Here is a 19,046-nt window from a genome sequence, read left to right on the forward strand (position 1 = left end):
GCAAATTTCCTCTGCCTATAGGGAGCAACTTTTATTAAAACCCCACAAACCAGCCCCATAGTCAGGGCGATACGACCAATGCTACTGCGCCGTGTTTGCAAGTTTATTTTGTTTTTAATAGCACCTGCTGTCGATTTCCTTGCCTCCAGCAATTTCCAGGCATCAAGAAAAATGGCAAGATAACTTCTGGGATTAATGTTCTTCCTGGAGCGAGATCAGAGTTTTTCTAGTTGAGGTTTTGACTGATCATAAAATAGCACAGAGGGTTAATATGCCTGCCGCGAAGAACACATACCATGCAGATCACAAAGTGCTTATAATGTAAATAGGTCAGTGGGTTACTGCTTTGCTAAGAGATATCCTTTTGTTACTTGCAGTTCATAATTTAAAATCCTAATACAGAACAGCGAATTAATAACTGTCATTAAAACTGCATGCTCACTGCAAAATATAGTTTAGAGCATAGATTTATGTTGCAAAAAGGGTTCATTTGAGAAGAAATTGACTCTTATTATTAAAGAGGAACCCCAACCATGGTGTTGCATTTTAAATTCCGAGTTTGCATTTCCAAGACCAAGCAATCATAGTATACTGCCTGCCTCATACACCATGTAGTCCTCTGTCTTATGTAACATTTCCTAAACACTGATTTACACACCTATGATTGATTGTGACCAAGCACTCTTAAACTTATGTAATATTTTCTACACACTGACTAACACACTTATGATCGATTGTTTTTGTGTAGTGTGTGATGTAAAGTGCTGACACCCTACATTGGTATGGCGCTTTATAACTAATTAAATGCATTTGAGAGAGAATGGTTATGGAAACTTGATGGGCACTGTTGATGGGTGGTGGTGAGAGAATCTGTGGTGGAGGTGGTCATTGGGGGCGCCAACAAGCATTCTCTCACGGACCGCCACCAGCGCTAAAGGGGCCCTGCCCATAGGTATCAGAGCTAACACACTGGTAGCTGTACACCTTCAATGCTGGCAAGACAGTCCATCTAGTGCCCGGTCTAATACGATGGCAGAAATTGTCAACAATAGTAAATGCTTGCCCATTGATGATTATTTTATTAGCCTTAATTTACCGGGTCCACAGGCCATAAGATCTGATTTAGTATAATTCATTTGTAAGTCAAGATCTTTCATAAAAAAAGTGAATCGGTCCACCAGCTGCCTCAATGCATTAGGAGTAAGAGCTAAAAGGAGTGCACCGTCGGAATAGAGTAAGGCAGGCACCAGAGTGACTGTCATTCCTGGAATGTCTACATGATTGGAAATGAAATGAACTATTAGCCCATTAATGTAGTGTATGAAAAGCAGGGATGCCAATATGCACCTCTGCCACACTCCCCTCTTCAATAGAAAATTGGGTGAAAGCTCTCCGTGAGCCTTTAGATGCACTGTAGCTAAAAGATCTGCACGCAAAGAATACAGAAAATTCACCGAGGGTGTCCACTCCTTAATCCAGCAGCATTAGCCATAATTTGGTCCTGTTCTCTGAATTAAAAGCAGTGGAAAGATCCATAAACGTGAGGTAGATGGGGCAATGTCTTGCGGGACTATATTATTAACTGGCAGAGTCAAACACTGCTCATTAGTACTTAAATTTGGACGAAACACAAATTGAAAAGGAAAAAGAATGCCCTTGTCTCCAGCCCATGTGACTAAGCGGTCATACATCACTCTCCCAATAATTTCAATAGTGCTATCGATGAGCGGGATAGGACGGTAGCACTTAGGAGACATACGATCACCCTTTTGAAATATAGGGACAATTGTTGATGTAGTCCAGGTGTGGGGACTATTAGATGTTAAGCAACAATTAAAAACATTGGAAATCAAGGGGCCCCATAGCTCGGGCATACATTTTATCAAGTCAATCTGTACCCCATCTGGGCCTGGCGCTTTTCCACTTATATTATGTTGAATAGCTAGTTCCTCCTCCTGCAAAGAGATAAAAAAGGGCAGCAAATTCTTTAATCTATTACACAGAGAGGCTAGCATATCCTCAATGTGATAAATAGAAGTGAAAGGTAAAACCCAATCTGATATTGAAATATTATTGTGCAGGGGTGAATTTGTGGGCGAATCCCTTGTTCAAATTTGTTTTACAAGGATACAAAATGACTGACTGTCCTTTCCAAGTGCTGCACTTTCCAATACCTCCTAGTCCCTTTTATATAGTTCCCTCTTCCTGAGTAGCAGAGCAGTTTTATACTCTCGGTGAGCCTGCTTAAATCTCAGATCTCACTCTAGGATGTGCGTTTAAGGCATTCGTCAATCTGCGATTTGCAGTGGGACAAGAGACCCATCAAACCACAGAGGGTCTTCATTAGATAGATAAATTTGCTTAAGCATGGACTCTTTAATTCTGCATATTAAACTATTATAAAGCAAGAACATCATTTTTGTCCATTATCAGCTAAGCAGTTAAGAAACAAGCCCAGATGAGAATTAAGTAGAGTAGACAGAGATTCTATAGGATTTGTAAGGCGCATACTAATCTTAACCCATCTGTCGAATGGTGTATGATAGAGACTAAATTAGTATTGCAAGAATGTCTTTTAATCGGTAACAATAATGAGGCGCAAAGGGCATTGTGGTTTCCCCACTCTGTAGGTAAAATCCCTCCGTTAGAAAACCATGATATAAAATTTGGACTTACAAACATATAATCAATGATTGAGTCTCTGCCACCCCCTCTAAAATAGGGTCCCATGGTACAGGACCCTCCTAATGACCCAAGGAGATCAACCAAGCCATGAGCAGCAAGATGGTTATGGAGCTACGCCCCCCCCTTGCGTCGTGTGCAATAACATTCAACTCTTTTGGCTCTCCGAGGGCCCAGCTGGCCCCATTCTAATTAGCGTTAAAATGTATACAAAGAAAATAATAGGGTTGCATTTGTTTGTTTACTTCTTTGGCTTGTAATTTAGATAAGAAATTAAATACATGAGTAAAGTGAATACAAACAGTATTGGTGAAATCATTATAAAAATGTGTCAGATAAAAGGCAATATTTGTCGTAGGGTCACAAATTTTTAACGCTAACATGGATGGCGAGTCAGATTTAGGGCCCTATTAGAATGGCGGACGGACGTGCGTCCGTCCGCCACCCCAGAGGTGGAGGGACCGTCCGCGGGGGCAGCGGCGGTCCCTCCGTGCAAATTAGGATGTGACCGCCACCCTGGCGGTCACATCCTGTATTTTTTACATTGCGGCGGGTGCTGCTTGAAGCAGCACCCGCCGCAAGGTTAAAAAAATGCATGTTTACCTTTGCATGCACGAAGCGGCAGGCACCGCGTGGTGCCTGCCGCTTCGTGCACACAAAGTTAGGGGGGTACCATAGGTACCCCCCATGTGCAAGCACCACCCCCCCTTCACCCCTGGGGGCCCGCAACGGGCCCCTAAACAAAAGTCCGTATGCCTTTCCACGGAGGAAATGCCGCAGTGGAAAGGCATAGAACTGCTGACATCCTAATATGCCTGGCGGTGTCTGACAGACACCGCCAGACATGTTAGAGCTTTTCCGCCGCGGTCGGAAGGCGACCGCGGCGGAAAAGCAGCGGACGGTCTTCCTGACCCCCCAGCCATCCTAATCTGGCAGGGGGGTCTTTGAAGGCTCCGCAGCGGTTTTTCCGCATCCTCCGGGCCGGCGGACACTTCCGCCGGCCCGGAGGATGCGGAAAAACCGCAATCCTAACCGGCCCCTTAATTAGTGTCACCTCTACTGTTGTGCAGTTCCTATAAACCTATATAGGATCTACATGTTCAGACTATATAGACGGTGGGATTGATGTCCAGACTGATTCCAGACACCCCCACTGGGTATGTTCTCCTATATACCAGCTAGCTCACGGTGCCACTGTAAACTCCTCTTACCAAGGAGAGAATAGTTCTTGGCAATTATCGAACATGACAACTCTGTCCCATCAGGGATCATGGAAACAGTACAGTACTTTTCGCTCAGTCACTTGTGCTCACTTTGTCTCAGAGATATACACAGAATAAATGGTGGGGACGTTTTTCAAAAAGCATTTATTGAACCAGTATTATTCTAGGGTAAATGCTGAAACAACCATAACACAGAAACAGATATAAATGATTATAAGCACTAATAGAGTGAATGGATGGTAGATTCCTACCATAGTGCTACACCAATGAATATAGGCAGGTATAAAAATACATGACAATAATAATACATACTCCTACGATGCAACCCTAACTAGATATACCTAAGTGTACCTAACATGTATGTAGGTGTAGAGCCACCCCCATTACCTGAAGTGCGAGACTGTGGGACCCCGTCTTGGTCTCTAGATGGACACCCTCCGAGGGATGTCAGACCACTGTGAGCTGGAGGATCTGCATGCAGGAACCTCAGCGTCTCGCGTCAGTGTGTCAGCACGGGAGTCTTTCTCTTCTGCTTGCCCCAGCAAAGATGTGGTGTATGTATACCCAAAAGGTACCCTCAGGGGTTCTACCCTGCTGTGTCATGTCAGCCGAGGATGACAAAAGGGATGACCCTTTGTTGGAAAGTGGGTTATTGGTAGGGGCAAATGTAGGTCTGCCACTGGCAATAAGGCCACTAACACATGATAGGACTCAGCATAGGTCTTAGAAAATTATTCCTTTGCTCAACCCTTGGTAACGTGGCTGCGAGCAGACAGGCTTAACTTCAAAGACAGGCATGTAAAGCATTTAAAAACACCATTTCAGTAAATAATTAAGACACAACACAAAATAAAAATCCAACACCAATTTATAAAAATAGTTAATATTTTTATCTTTTAAATGACACCAAAACGAAAATAATCCACTGTAGGGAACCTGATATATGAATTTTTAAAGATTAGTCACTTTCTAGTGCTTAGAATCCAACAGCGCCTCTTTAAGTCTTTTTGTTTGCTCTGTCAGGGACACACCTTTATAAATTGTTCTGAAGAATTCTCACCACTGTAGTGGGCCGCCTTCTTCAGCAAGCGGGGTCCAGTTAGAACACCTTCCTGGCGTTCTGCTTGCAGGTCCCAAAGTATCCAACACGCAATCCAAGGTTCTGGAATCTCCGAGAGGGTCCTTGAAAGTGTGAAACTTCAATTCCGCAATCCCCTTGAACAAAACCCCTTACAAATCCACTGTGCTCCAGGCTTGGAATTCTTTGTGGGGCTGTCCAGGTGAGCTCTGTTAACCTGTAGCTTGCAGGGAGTTTCCACTCTTGAGTCTTTTGGCAGCAAGGTAATCCACAGGGCTGTAGTTTCAGAGGGTGCAGTCTTCATAGGGCTTGCCTTAGAGTTCCTTGCACACAGCAAAGCCTTCAGCAGGGCACTTCTTGCTTCATTCAGTTTCAAGCAGCAGATCTGGAGGGCTCTGCCCCTCTCAGATACTTATTTAAAATTCTCTGGGTCAAGCACCAGGTCACTGCTGGCCAATGAGAGCAGGGCAACTCCTCCTAGTTATGACCACATCCTGTGGAGTGTGTCATTAGTTTGTCCCAGAATGCATCATCCTTCCAAATCCATAATGGCTGATTTTCCAGCAAGGAGGTAAGAGCTGGCTAAACACACCCCCTGGGATATCTCATTTCCATGGACCATCCCAGTAACATCTGCAAATTCCTTTCTTAAGCCTAGTCCTGACTCTGGGTCATGACTGTCATAGTGGACTAAAACCCAGGCCTCCCCTCTTGCCTTTGAAGAGCGTAGTTTACGACGCCACCTCCTGGCCTGGAATTCCAATAGAACAGATCACTGCCCTCCCAGCAGCCTGGCTAATCCACTTAAATCTGACCAATCAGGGCAGACCACTGAAAGGCTGAATTTGGACTTACAAACAAGAAAGTCTCATAACTTATTGTATGTACACTTTAGGAGAAATTCAACAATATAATATTGTTGGATTTACTACGACCATTCTGGGAAGTCTTTGAATGGTTCGGCTAGGTTCTCCTATCAATATTTATTAATCAATCACTTCCTACCATGTTAACCTATGGGCCATGTGGTTTGCAATGGAGAAAATGACTGGCGCCACTTTTGTAGCACCAGGGCTTATAAAACCATATTTTATAAGTATTTCCCAAATTTCTACCGGACCCCCACCCCCTGTGCAACTAGGGGAGACTTCAGGGGTTCTGAATCTGCAGAAATATTGCAGATCACCCTTACCCAATTCTTCCAGCATCAAAGTCGAATTTGAGCACCTCTTTAAGACAATGTGGGGAGTGAAATGTAAAATTTCACTTAACCCAGGCTTCTAAAAACTCATTTTATAAGGGCGCTCCTTATAGATAACTGACCCCCCACCCATAGGATACCTATTGGTGATCCTGGGGGTCCCTAATATGCATAAACATGGTAGGTTTTTAATTTTTAAGGGCCCCTACCCCCAAAGTCGAGTTTGGGCACAATTTAGGGTTTAAACTGACCTCAGGCTTCAGCACTGCACACATGCTGGTGCAGAGAATCTGCTGGCCTCTAAACTGCCATGCCCCAGGATACTGGAGACTTCTAGGTAGTTTCAATCCCCTGCCCTATTACATACTAGGGGCTTAGGTGGTAGGTCATGCCAACTACAGGGGTACCCCACCATACTATAGTGTACCCTAGTGTATGTTGGGTGTTTTAAATGTGTTCTAATGTGTTCCTTTTAGCTTGGCACTGGCCCTGGGCCTGGTTAAACAGAGCCCAGGGTCAGTCAGAGTCAGTTACCACCAGTTCCAGTCAGCAAAAAGTTGGGGGGTGCCCAGGGCACAGGATGACTTTGCAACACCCTTATACATAGTTCTTATGCAGAAGATGGTAATCCTGCCGTGATTCTGAGAATCCTCATGCATAATACATGAGGCTAGTTTTCTAGGAAAATCACACGACATTTATGCAGCACCTTAACTAGGTAAAAGGTAAATACCCAAAAATATGCTATGTAGAACAATGGCAGAGAAATATGGGTGAAAGGTTATGTGGCTAAGCAGGCCTGAATTGGGGTCCATTACAAAACATAACGCTACCTAGAGGCGTAACCTAACCCAGATAGCTAGACCACCCATGGCCTGACCCCGGATCAATGGAATGGCAGGGTGGGAGTAACAAGCATAGCCTCCAAACTGCGCTACATCAGTGAGGCAAGTTTCCTGCAAAGCTAATATATCATACTTTGAAACAAATGCCTGCCAGTCTAAATGATCTATTTTCCTCTTTAGACCTGCTACATTCCAGATCAGTATAGAGATAGATCTACTCTGACTGGTGTTGGGGTGAGGGGTCTTGATCCGGTGCTGTGTGACTATTGGGGCAATAGGTAGTACATAGTCCATTTTCCCCTCGGGTTAGTCCAAATCAGAAAGCACATCATATCTATTAGCTTTGGGTATAGTACAAAAATTGTTAGAACTAATTAGAGGGTCCAGGGAGCCAACTGTGGCAGAGCTAGCTGGTATTATAGCTCTTTCTGTCGCATTAGAGTGAGCTGGAGGCAATGTCTCATCCACTAAATAAATGAGAGGACGAGTGCCCTGAGCACCCTGCCACAGATCAGAAGAAAATGACCGAAAGAAGGTCTATAAAAGTACCCGAATGGGACTAGAGTAATGGAACTGCTTTCCCTATAAGTGTGCCTGGGGTTGAATAACAGTTGACATATCAGCTATTGAAATCTAAATTTTGCCACGATACAGCCTCCTTGAGCATCTGGCTAGTGAGGCCCTATCCACGCACATCTTCGTACAAACAAAGTATCTCTTGCATGGAAAAAAGACATGCCTCTGTGACGGACTAGCCAGTCTAGTGTTTTATTGAATAATTCATCATATGATTTGCGCTGCTCTTTTATTAAAGAGGGTACTCCTTCAACACAACCATATAAGGGCAAGCAGCAGAGAGAAGAACATTTGCCCCAAGGTCCTTCAGTGATTGAGTGACTGTTGTCAATGAAATATGTGATTAACCTTCTCCCTGCCTGCTCAATATGTGAGCTTTGCGCCACTGATCTGAGGGGCAGAACCACTGAGAGAAACGGATGGCATATGTATTAGTAAGCTGCCATCCGCAGAAGGGGCACCACTTTCTTTCACCATACTGCTAGGCCGAGTAAGGACCATTATTGAGGGTGCTTATATGGGAGGACGAATGTCCAACAACGGCTGAGGGGCAGTCAGTTGGGCTCCCATAAAGTCCAGATGTAAGATCAAGAGGGAGAGTTCTCATCTAAGCATAACACACAGCTTTTCAGAGAAGAACTCTAAATGGCTTATCGTTAGTTCTTGCATTGTGTTGGTGAGCCAGTTCTTCTCATGTAGTGGTAGGAGGGGGGACTGATGGGTTGTGTGCTACTACAGTCTCATTCTCATTGTGAAGTGTCAGATGGAGAAGGAACAGAACTAACCATTTGCTTACGCCCTTTGCCGCATCTGGATTTATTTATTGGCTTGGGAGGAGCATCCTAGAAACTTGACTTGTTAGGAGCAATGGAAGGTGAGATAACATTACAATTAGTGTTAGAACCATGGTCGATAGTAAGGTCAGTACCAATTGAGAGAGGGGCTGGGATCGTATAGGGGTGGGGTGAAAAGCAAGCAATAGCTCCAGTATCTCCTCCAAGATTTAAGACAGCCTCCGCTCGGTCTGAGCAATTTCATTGCTGATAACACTGACAGCCCGTTCCAGCATAAGATCTACAGACGTAGTTTCTATTGGAGGGGTGAAAGCATGCCCACTGCACCCAACATTCTTTCTGCACATGGCCAGTGCCTGGCTAGCCAAGGTCTAGATCCAATTCAGTCTCCTTGGATGGAGATGTGGGCACCCCGTCCTCCCTAATAATCATCTGGTAGAAGACAAAAAGTAGTACCTCTAAATCATTGGCCTGCCCCAAGTGAAACCAGCTGTCTATACATCAGTGTGCCACAATGCACCCAGGCATTGTGATGAAGAGCTCAGAGAGTGAGCCCAGTCTTTTGGCCAGGCTACGCCTTAGAGCATCCTGCGTGTCATGCTCTGTAGTAAGCTCCCAGTGCTTTTAGCACAACGGCAGGGCCTCCTTCGGCAACACAGGCCTCTGGGGGATATAGCCCACGCCCGAACCAAATAAAGCGCTGCAATGATGCTGCCCCAAAACACTCCGAAAGTGCGTCCCACTTTGGTGTCCTTTTCAAGACATCTTCATTGGGACTTACCTGCATCTGTGAGGTGTGGAAACAGTTGAGAGTGTTCATCCCACTTTTTAGTTAATCGGGGAGTACGACAGGGATGTGTGCTGGTACCAATTGTGTTCTTATTGTACAGAAACAACCTATAAGTTGAACTGGTGAATATGGGGGCCAATGTTCGCTGATCAACAAAAGGCCTATACCAGAACTTCTATACACAGATGATGCTGTGTTACGTGCTAGGTCGGCCAATGGCTTAATAGGATAAAACACAAGCATTTGCAATGCAATAGGTCTCGCATTTACGCGAGTTTAAGCTATTGGCATGTAAATGACAACGCCATGTATTTATGTTTAAAAACAAAAATAAAAGGCATTGTTATTTACAATGTAATAGCATTCCTGCCTCCACAGCGCTGCCAAGCCCCAGTGACCCCTGGCCATGAAGGTGAGGGTCACAGAAACGGACCGCATTTTTCAGAATGGAATGTCTGTTTTGTGGGAATAACGGTCTTCCACGTGCAGGGTAAAACTGTGTTTTTTAAATAGTTTGATGTGCTGTGCTTGAACTTGTGGTCTTAGCAATGTCTGGCGACTAGTTGTGTGTGTTGTAATCTGATTTCGACCATTATTACCTTGAATGGCTTGCACTCTTTACCACCCCATAGCCTCTTGTTTACATGGGGCCGATCTGTAACAGATTGCGTAAATGTGTTCGAATGTTTATTTCCGGGACCCTGTGTTGAGTGAGCTAATAACGGGGTCACCTACAACATGCCGATAACCCTCCCAGCATGCACACACACTGTCAGTGGTAGCTAAGATGCACAGATAATGGAACACCCTGAAAGGGGAGACTCTCGGCCCCAGAAGACGCCCAGACACTTATGATAAGGTCAAACTGGCCCGTGTTTAATGGAAGGTCACAAGACAGGGTCACTATTAAGAGTCCCAAAGCGCCAAGAGGCCGTTTCAATGGTACTCGTGCTGCTATATTCTCATAAACCTTTCCGCTCACACCCACAAACAGGCGTTCAGCAGCTAACTATAATAATGCCTTTTTCTGTGTATATCTAGGCCAGAAAATGAGCAGCTCTGTAAAAAATATTATTACTAACTACTTTAAATGTGTATAGCACTGTCCTGCCGTACCTTCGTGCATGTCAAGGGAGCCTTTGCGAGCAGGCTACTCGTGCATTTTTTAGGAATAGCATTAGCTTGCCACACAGCTTTTCTTCTGAGCGGTACTCAGAGAATGGCTCAGAACAGGTCTACAAACCCAAAAATATAAAATGTAGCATAAGAAGGACTTTACTCTTAGAAAAAAGATTATGTCCGTTGGTGATGAGATATTAGAATTCGTCCTCCTCGAGCAACTCATTTTTGGGCAACCAAAAAGAATCGTCTCTTTAGTTACCTAACTTTTTCACCGTTCCCCATTTTCGGCATATTTAGCTTACTGGTTTTTGGCTGGACATGAGTTTTATGCCTACCTGTCAACATAGAAACAGTGGAGGTGGTCTGCACACCGTTATTTCTCCCATTATAATCCATTTGATTTAATCAATAGCTTTAACCAATTGCGTGCAAAACTGGGTTGTGCGAGCCCTGGATACACTATTACTTAGTATAAACATGTGGGGAGCGCGTGATACACGCTCCACTCCCAGATGCACTGCGTGTAAGGATACCAGATCCAACTTATGTTTAAACCATTCAACATTCTTCAAAGTTTATCCAATTTTCTTCATTAATGTTTATCAGTATTACTTCCTCTTATTCATCCAATTCACATGTGTATCGTACTGCATTTAAGAAACTTCTCATATTTCCATGCGCCCATCCGGACTTCTTCTGAAAATAAGATCTTAATACACTGAGTCGTTCCGAGCAACAATCATTTATTTCCAACCCAATGCATCATAATGGGATAAATAACGGTGTGCAGACCACCTCCACTGTTTCTATTAATTAATTGCCCTACGTTGGTTTTTGTACCCGGCATCAAGTGAAACTTGTAAAGAAGGTTGACTGACATTCAAGATTCCACATATGGCTGAACAACAAGTTCTGAGCAACACTCGCTGACAGTGGTAACGAGAAATACATGGAAGGACTGAAATGCATCTTGAATAGATCTGTACTACGGACATTTTGCAAGCATGTTTTTAACAGTTAACAATAATGATAGCACAAATTTTGTCACGTATATTTCAGTGCACTATGGGGAATGGAGTTTAAGCCTGAGTTCTGAAGGAGTCAGGTGATGTTGTTGTGGGTGGAGCAGGAATGGTTTTTTAAAAGTCAGGTTTACACACGTGGGAGAAATAATTACCTGTGGCGCATAAAGCGGGCGGAAAGACACGAACGAGTAAGCAGGTATGTCAGGTCCTTGGAGGTTTAAAAAAAGGGGGTTATAACATAACGTTTTGATAAATAAAAAATACACGAGTGTTATACTCGGTAGGAGAACGATAAAATACTGTAGTTTCTCGCCACAGGTTAGGAAAGAGAAAATTGTGCATAAAATTTCGAGTCCTACAAGATAAGCAAGAATTGTGAAGGGGGAGACATCGTGATTTTATCGTTTGGTGTTCTAGTAATTTCTCTTGTAAATGCTTTATAAAGGTAACTCCCAAAGGGGTGACATGATAGAAAATATGAGGTGTCAGAGGGATTTTCTTAGCATGAGTTCGTTTTTGGTGTTTAATGGGTTGTTTATTATCACTGAATACTAGACTGTATGAGCACGAAACGTTTTTTTAGTATAAAATGAGTTGTAATAGATCTTGTCACTATCTATAAATATTGCATTATTTGAAATTGTCCATTCACAGTTACCCCTGACGAAAGGCTGGATTAAAGCCCGAAATGCATTGGGTTGGAAATAAATGATTGCTGCTCGGAACGGCTCAGTGTATTAAGATCTTATTTTCAGAAGAAGTCCGGATGGGCGCAAGGAAATATGAGAAGTTTCTTAAATGCAGTACGATACACATGTGAATTGGATGAATAAGAGGAAGTCATACTGATAAACATTAATGAAGAAAATTGGATAAACTTTGAAGAATGTTGAATGGTTTAAACATAAGTTGGATCTGGTATCCTTACACGCAGTGCATCTGGGAGTGGAGCGTGTATCACGCGCTCCCCACATGTTTATACCTGTCAACATAAGCAATAAAACTTAGTTGGTTAGTGTGATGTGGTAGAGATTTGTTTATAACCTGTTGGCCACATATTCTAATCCATATAGAGCCGAATAAACTTGTAATCCTTCCAGTGTCGGCAACACAAGAACAATTCCGCTGGTAATAGTGACACCTATGTTCTTTACATCCACCAAAGTCGCAGGACTGGCAGTGGGTACTACGTAAAAGACTAGCCCTATGTTAGTGAAATATGTATGTGGTCGTTACTGCTTCTCTGTAGTAGTTGCACAACGCAGCCAGCAATGAGCTCTGGGGAGTAATTCTATATTATGGCTTGTTATTGGCTACGGGAGTTACTTCAAATCCCAGCCTCTATATTCTGTGCACTCCGGAGACACTCAAATAATGAAACTGTGGCTTAGAGCACGCAGGATGTCCCCATTCTATCACGCCTAATCCGCTCAGCACTTACGAATCATCCAAGAGCAATAGTGGAAAATAGGATACAAATAAAAAACAAAGTCCTGACCTTTGTAGGTCGGTATATTTATCAACTGTTAAGATATTCGAATTCATATTTTTACAGAATAATTTGATAAAATAGAAGTATCTGTGTAAATAGCTGGACGCCCTGAAATGTAATATCCACCAGCAAACGTTGGCCCAAAAAATAGTATAATCCACAAGATAGTGTTCGCATTTAAAAAAAAAAAAAAGGTATTTCGAAATACATGTGCATGTCAGCAAGGTGGTTCGGCGGGCTGAAACTCTCTCGGTTGCGGCAGAGATGTATCAATCAATCAGAGTACTTGTAAAGCGCGCTACTTACCTGTGAGGGTCTCAAGGCGCTGAGTGGAGGGAGTGCCGCTACTGCTCGAAGAGCCAGGTTTTGAGGAGTCTTCTGAAGGAGAGTAGGTCTTGGGTCTGCCATAGGTGGGTAGGGAGGGTGTTCCAGGTCTCGGCAGCGATGTAGGAGAAGGATCTGCCGCCGGAGGTTGTTGGTTGGATGCGGGGGACAGCGGCGAGGGCGAGGCTGGCGGAGCGGAGCTGGCGGGTGGGGGTGTAGAAGCTGAGTCTGCTGTTCAGGTAGGCTGGTCCGGCGTTGTGGAGTGCTTTGTGTGCGTGGGTGAGGAGCTTGAAGGTGATCCTCTTGTCGACGGGGAGCCAGTGTAGGTCTCTCATGTGGGGGGTGATGTGGCTGCGGCGGGGGACGTTGACGATCAGTCGGGCGGAGGCGTTTTGGATGGATGGATTTAAAAGGCACGAATACGTAAAAGGCAGAGCAATTATAGACTTTTCGCAAAATCAAGCGCCGTTAAAATGGGTCATAGACACGTGTTATTGTTGACAGTGCCTAAAACCCTTTAATACTAATTAGTCCTTGATACCGAAAAGCCGACCCTCGTGAAAAAGCCACTCTTGTCTGATAAACGATACAATTACACACTGGATTACAGAGGCTAGAAGTAAGCATGCCACACGTTATCTAGCAGCACACGGTTTCTATTGAAACTGTGCCATCTATTGGGAATGGGAGGTGGGCGCTGTACGTGCATTAGAAACATGGGGGAAATGGCTGAAATGAATGACAGAAAGGCTCTTCGGAAGGGAAGACCCTGCGTTAGAATCTTGCAAAGGGCTGTACTGTAGAGATAGAGTAGTGTGATTCACACGAGGAGGGCGCTCAGTGTCTTCGGCATAGAGTGGGCGTCAACTGTTCAAGAAGCAAATCAAAGGGAGATATGTCTCGAAACAAGAGGATAGTTCAGCTTTCAGCTATCGTATTTGGAAATTGTTAAAAGCAAACGGTGCCCGCGAAGAATATACTGAGTAGTAGTAAATATCTACCTGCCTGCCTCTCTGACTGTCTATGTGTGTCTGTCTTTCTATCTAATCCGTATAAACCATAACACAAACATATTTCACTTTCATGTGCTACCGCCCTGTCTCCTTTTCGGACGGCCCATCCAGACTGGATCCTTTGCTTCACGGCTTGTTTATATAACATGCCCCTTGTAGATAAGAAATTCCTTCACGACAGCCGTGAAGCTGACGACTCAGTCCAGATGGGCTGTCCAAAAGGGAGACAGGGCTGTAATTAAGAAGCATCCTTTTCAATGGGAAGCCAGCGTTTAGCATAAACGCTGACGTGGCCCAATGAAAATGATGGGCGGGGCTAAAAGTCCCCTTCTGAAATCTCCTTGCTCACAAGAGGTCTCGCAGAGCGAGCAGCGTGTTGTGCTGCAACGCTACGCAAGACCTAACGAGTCAGGGATTGCTTTCTATCTCATAGAAGAGCTTAGAGGGAGGGCAGGAAAGAAATTAAGCCCGCCTTTAGAGATTACTGACTTTTTACAAACATAACAGGAGGTGGCTCCTTACTTGAATCTGGTCTCGGATACATGGGAACGGATGTTGTTGTCCTGATCAGGGTAGATTCTATTAGGTGACTCCTGTGTTTCCTGCAGGGCCAATTTGCTCCCTCTGATATATGTATATGCCCGTGTGATGAGTTCCCCCCCCCCCCCCCGACCGATCTGCACTTTGTCTTTTTTTGGACGTTTTACCTTGTCCTCACCATAGAGTTTTTATTGCCTCTGCTTCAAAAATATAAGTGTAGAGTGGCTATGATTTTTTTTTTACACCAATTAGATAGCCGTGTTACTTGTAATGCAGTGCGCTCCTCTTTAAAATGTGCACTCCAATTACGAAAGTCAAAGATGTTTTAAAGTTGCCTTTTTATTGATTTTATTTAGTTATGGTGTTAGCTGTTCTAATTTTTTATTGTGATTTTGTTTTTTTAGATCACAATAAATAATGAATTGATTTTTCCTGCTTTTAGTATGTATGAGTGGTCTTTTATATGATGTATCTTTTATGATCTGAATAAAGAATGTGAACCACTGGCAGAGAAAAATGTCCCTGCTGGCGTAATACAGAAAATGTATTGAGTTACAGAGTTTAGTGTAATTTAGATTACTGAATTATAATTTTGCTCACCTCTAATTCTCTATGCTTCATTTCGAGTGCTGCAGGGAATTAGATTTGAACGCAGATGTTGTTTGTGCCTGGTTTCAGATTTCAAGTACTCCAAAATTGCGCACTTTTCGGGTTTTCTGACACAAATTCCTCCACTTATAAAATTGAGGAATTTGCACAGCCGAACAAGTTACTAAAGAGTAGAATGTGTGGGTATTAGCTGGTGTAAAACGACATTAGCGTAGTAAATCCCTCATTCTGACATAAAAAACTTCACATTGGGCTGTAAAATAATTCCTGGAAAACACTATAAGATGCATATCAGATATTTAACAAGGCATTTTTATAAGGCCTGAGCAAATGTTTAATGTGAAATTTACAGAATTCCTGAATTTATGCGTTGTACTAAATTCACAAAACGATTTGAAATTTTTCCTTAAGTGATTTTGTGTAACTCTTTTACCTACGCGAACCTTGTGTAAAAAAAATCTCATGAGTTAGCAGAAGGAGATTAGCACACACTGAAACTGCCTCTCCGAGAGATATTTTCTGCTCAAACCAGTCTCTTTCAAGTACCTTGCCAGGTGTGTTTTTATATGGGAGGGACACACTCAGTGAAAAAACTGATATGAGATACTAACAAACCAAAATTTGCTGCAAAAGCATAATTTCATAAAATGTTCATGGAATTTTGTGGAATTTAACAGGAAAAAAGTTTATCCTGCTAGACTTAGAATGAAACCCTAAATGTTTGGGTGGATGTAGGGTGAGATTTTGCTGCTTGTGTAAGATGTAAGACTACTCGAACTGAAGACGGATGTCCTCCCGGGAGTGCAAACTTCTCCCATAGCATCTAGTGTGAACTCACCTTGAAGGGTGAGTCTGAAGCTCATACTCTGACCCTTTCATCTATTGTACCCCGCAGAGAATGTCCACAGTTGTCCCTGTTTTAGGCCAGCTACATCGCAGGTTGTTTATGAATAAAAATGTCTCCATTGCATTGAGAGCAACCTGGGCGGGTGACATTAGTCCGGTTGAAGACAAGGAATGGATGGAAGCACTGCAGGGAACAAGAGAGGTGGCGATAAGGGCAAGATTACGAGTATACTACACCAGAACGGTGTTACACTGAATGGGACAGAATGAAGATGCACGGTGTCAGAGGGTGTGGAATGGAGGGGACCTTCTACCATTTGATATGGGGCTGCCTAAGGTTACAAGAGTTTTGGCAAATCATTGGAGAAGTACTGACAGTAGTTATGCAAGTAGACGTGCAGTTGACACCAAAATGGTTTCTAATTATGATTACCAATTATGATTACCGGGGAGGAAGACTAGCCCAGATACACAGGCAATGGGTGACTTTGGCACTGGGAGTAGCAAAGCTGAATGTTGCAAGGAGATGGGGGCAACCCATGGGGGGTGGAGAAGCGTGGCTCAGTGGTTAGAGGTGGCAGACCCGTAAGCAGAGATCGCCCGTGGACCAGGGTTCGATTCCCCGCCGGGCTCAAAAATTCCACGGACTCGACAATTCTCGCTCTGGTGCCTACTCGACTCACGGGGTCACACTCTGCGACTCTGGGCAATAGCTTGCTTAATCTCCACTACGGCCCCTCGCGGTGGGATGCCTGGCTTTCACCTTGTGGATACCCTGCCGGGGTATCTCACAGGGGAATACCAGGACGGGTTCCCTAAGCAAGCGCCTTGATGCCTTCGGGTGATACGTGCGCTATATAAGTCGCAATACATTTACATTTACAACCAATATTCTGACTATACAAAGTGGAAAAGTTGGCAAGCAGAAAAAACAAAATACAAGAGTAGGGGGTACCCGAGGAAATGGTAGAAGATATGGGGAGCCTAGCAAGACCTACAGAGGTCTATGAGGGAAGTAGTGTAGGTAGGTAGGTACTGACATGCAATGAGTTGGTCTATGTACCATTCATTACATAATAAACAAAGATATTGTAATTCAATTTAACTGTCTCCCGATTGTGCTGATTGTTGAGCATATGTTAAAAAAAAAGAACTTAAAAAAAAGAATGTCTCCATTAAGACATGCTCAGCTATCCAGGCCCCTGGTTTTGCACCTTTGTGCATGTCCCCTGGTTTTGCACCTTTGTGCATGTATCCTGCTCATCATTCATGCTCAATATCTTTAATTGCCTGCATTATCACATTCTCTATTTAGATCCGGAAACTGCAAACAGAATCAATCATTTCCAGGAAAATGAAACAACAGAAATTAGATGAAAAGAAAAGGACATTCCGACCACACGATGTTCGGCTTTACTGTAGAAACTGCAACGAAGCAGTCGCCCATGGAAACGACCTGCGCACGATTGAGAACTCGCATCATGTTAACATCAGTCTTGACTTTAAGTAAGTATTGTTATTTTATTTTTTAAATATATTTTATTTTGGTAAAACATTAAACATATGGTTTCTACGTTCTAGGAAGAATAAATGACAATGACCCGACTCTTAAAACCAAAGATTATGCTTCTAGCAGAAAGATAGATTATCATCTGATAGAGACATCAAGCCGAAGATTCCTTAACTTAGAATATCCCCAGGCGTCAGACTGGATCCGGATTTTTTTTTGCAGCAGCACCTCTGCGCGCCGGGGGACGGCACCACACGACCCTGCCCTGACGTCGTTCACGGACGTGACATCAGCGAGGTCATATAAGTCCCTTCCGGCACGCTAAGGTCAGTTTCCTTCTTTTCCGCCTGCAACGCGCATACCGAGTTAGCTGTTCCTCTGGCCTATGTCAGGCACCTTTGACGCTTCGCGTCTGGAATAGTGTGCAATGCCTTCGTGTTTTAAAACGTGTACCTCCTGTTCGCGGCAAATGTCAACGATGGACCCACACCTTAACTGCATGTGGTGTCTGGACGAACACCACGACTCGACGGATTGCGACGCATGCCAACACCTCAAGCCAAAGTCCCAGCGGGAGCGCTGGATGAAGCGGTTTTCGGCTCGCCTGTCCTAGTCGGAGTCGTCACGGCCCCGACCTCCTCTTCGGCGGCAGGTCCCAGTGGCAGTGGGTTCCATTTGCGGCGTTTGTCGCCGTCTGGTTCCCGGGTGCGTCATTCCCCCCTTCCGGGTAAGTCACGGTGCATTTCGCTGAGGTCCGCAACCTCCCTTCCTTCTGTTGTCGGGGGCACTGGTTCCCGGAATTCTCCGGACGTGCACCCCCGGGAGTCGTCTCTCCCCTATCCTCCTCATTCTGGTGCTGGGGCGACTCGGACCCAAATGGAGGCCTATGCAGCGGCCCTGCAGACCTCCCTTGGGTCCCCTCCTCTACCTGGGGCATCCTTGGTGCCTCTGCTGTGTGCGGGCTCTCCAGTGGACTCGCCGGCGGGTTCGCCCCCGGCGCTGACTGCACCCCTTGCCTCTAGGGATGATGGAGATATGGCGTCGTCAGGGCACTGCCCGGCTGGGTCCCCCTCTTCGACCCATAGCACCCCTAATGCGCCGCATAGTCTAGTGGTGCTCCTTGTGGCGTCAAAGTTGGTTGCTGGTGCTCGCAGCTTTGCTTCAAGCCCACCTTGGCCTTCCGGACAAGCGACTGCCTGTTCAGAGGCGGGCTCGGCGCTGTAGACTTGCCTTCCCAGCTCCAACTCCATTCCTTACTTCGGAGTCGGACCCTGCTGTGGTTGAGTCTGAGTCGGCGCCGTTCCGAAGCCGTAGGCTTGCATGCCTGGCTTTGGCACCATTCCCTTCTTCGGAACCGGAGCCTGTCGTTGTTGAGG

At 44.6% G+C, this 19,046-nt stretch overlaps 1 protein-coding gene across 3 annotated transcripts in view; it reads left to right on the forward strand.

The window, feature by feature from the left end:
• Positions 1-19,046, forward strand: part of LOC144755965 (ATP-dependent RNA helicase DHX58-like) — a 102,762-nt gene that overhangs the window by 61,020 nt on the left and 22,696 nt on the right. For all 3 annotated transcript variants that reach the window (XM_078645412.1, XM_078645413.1, XM_078645414.1), the window contains one exon: positions 17,476-17,666. In XM_078645412.1, the coding sequence (XP_078501538.1) occupies positions 17,476-17,666 (191 nt within the window). The remainder of the gene's footprint in view (positions 1-17,475; positions 17,667-19,046) is intronic.

The sequence above is a fragment of the Lissotriton helveticus genome, chromosome 5_1 (genome assembly GCF_964261635.1).
Source record: "Lissotriton helveticus chromosome 5_1, aLisHel1.1, whole genome shotgun sequence".
NCBI lineage: Eukaryota > Metazoa > Chordata > Amphibia > Caudata > Salamandridae > Lissotriton > Lissotriton helveticus.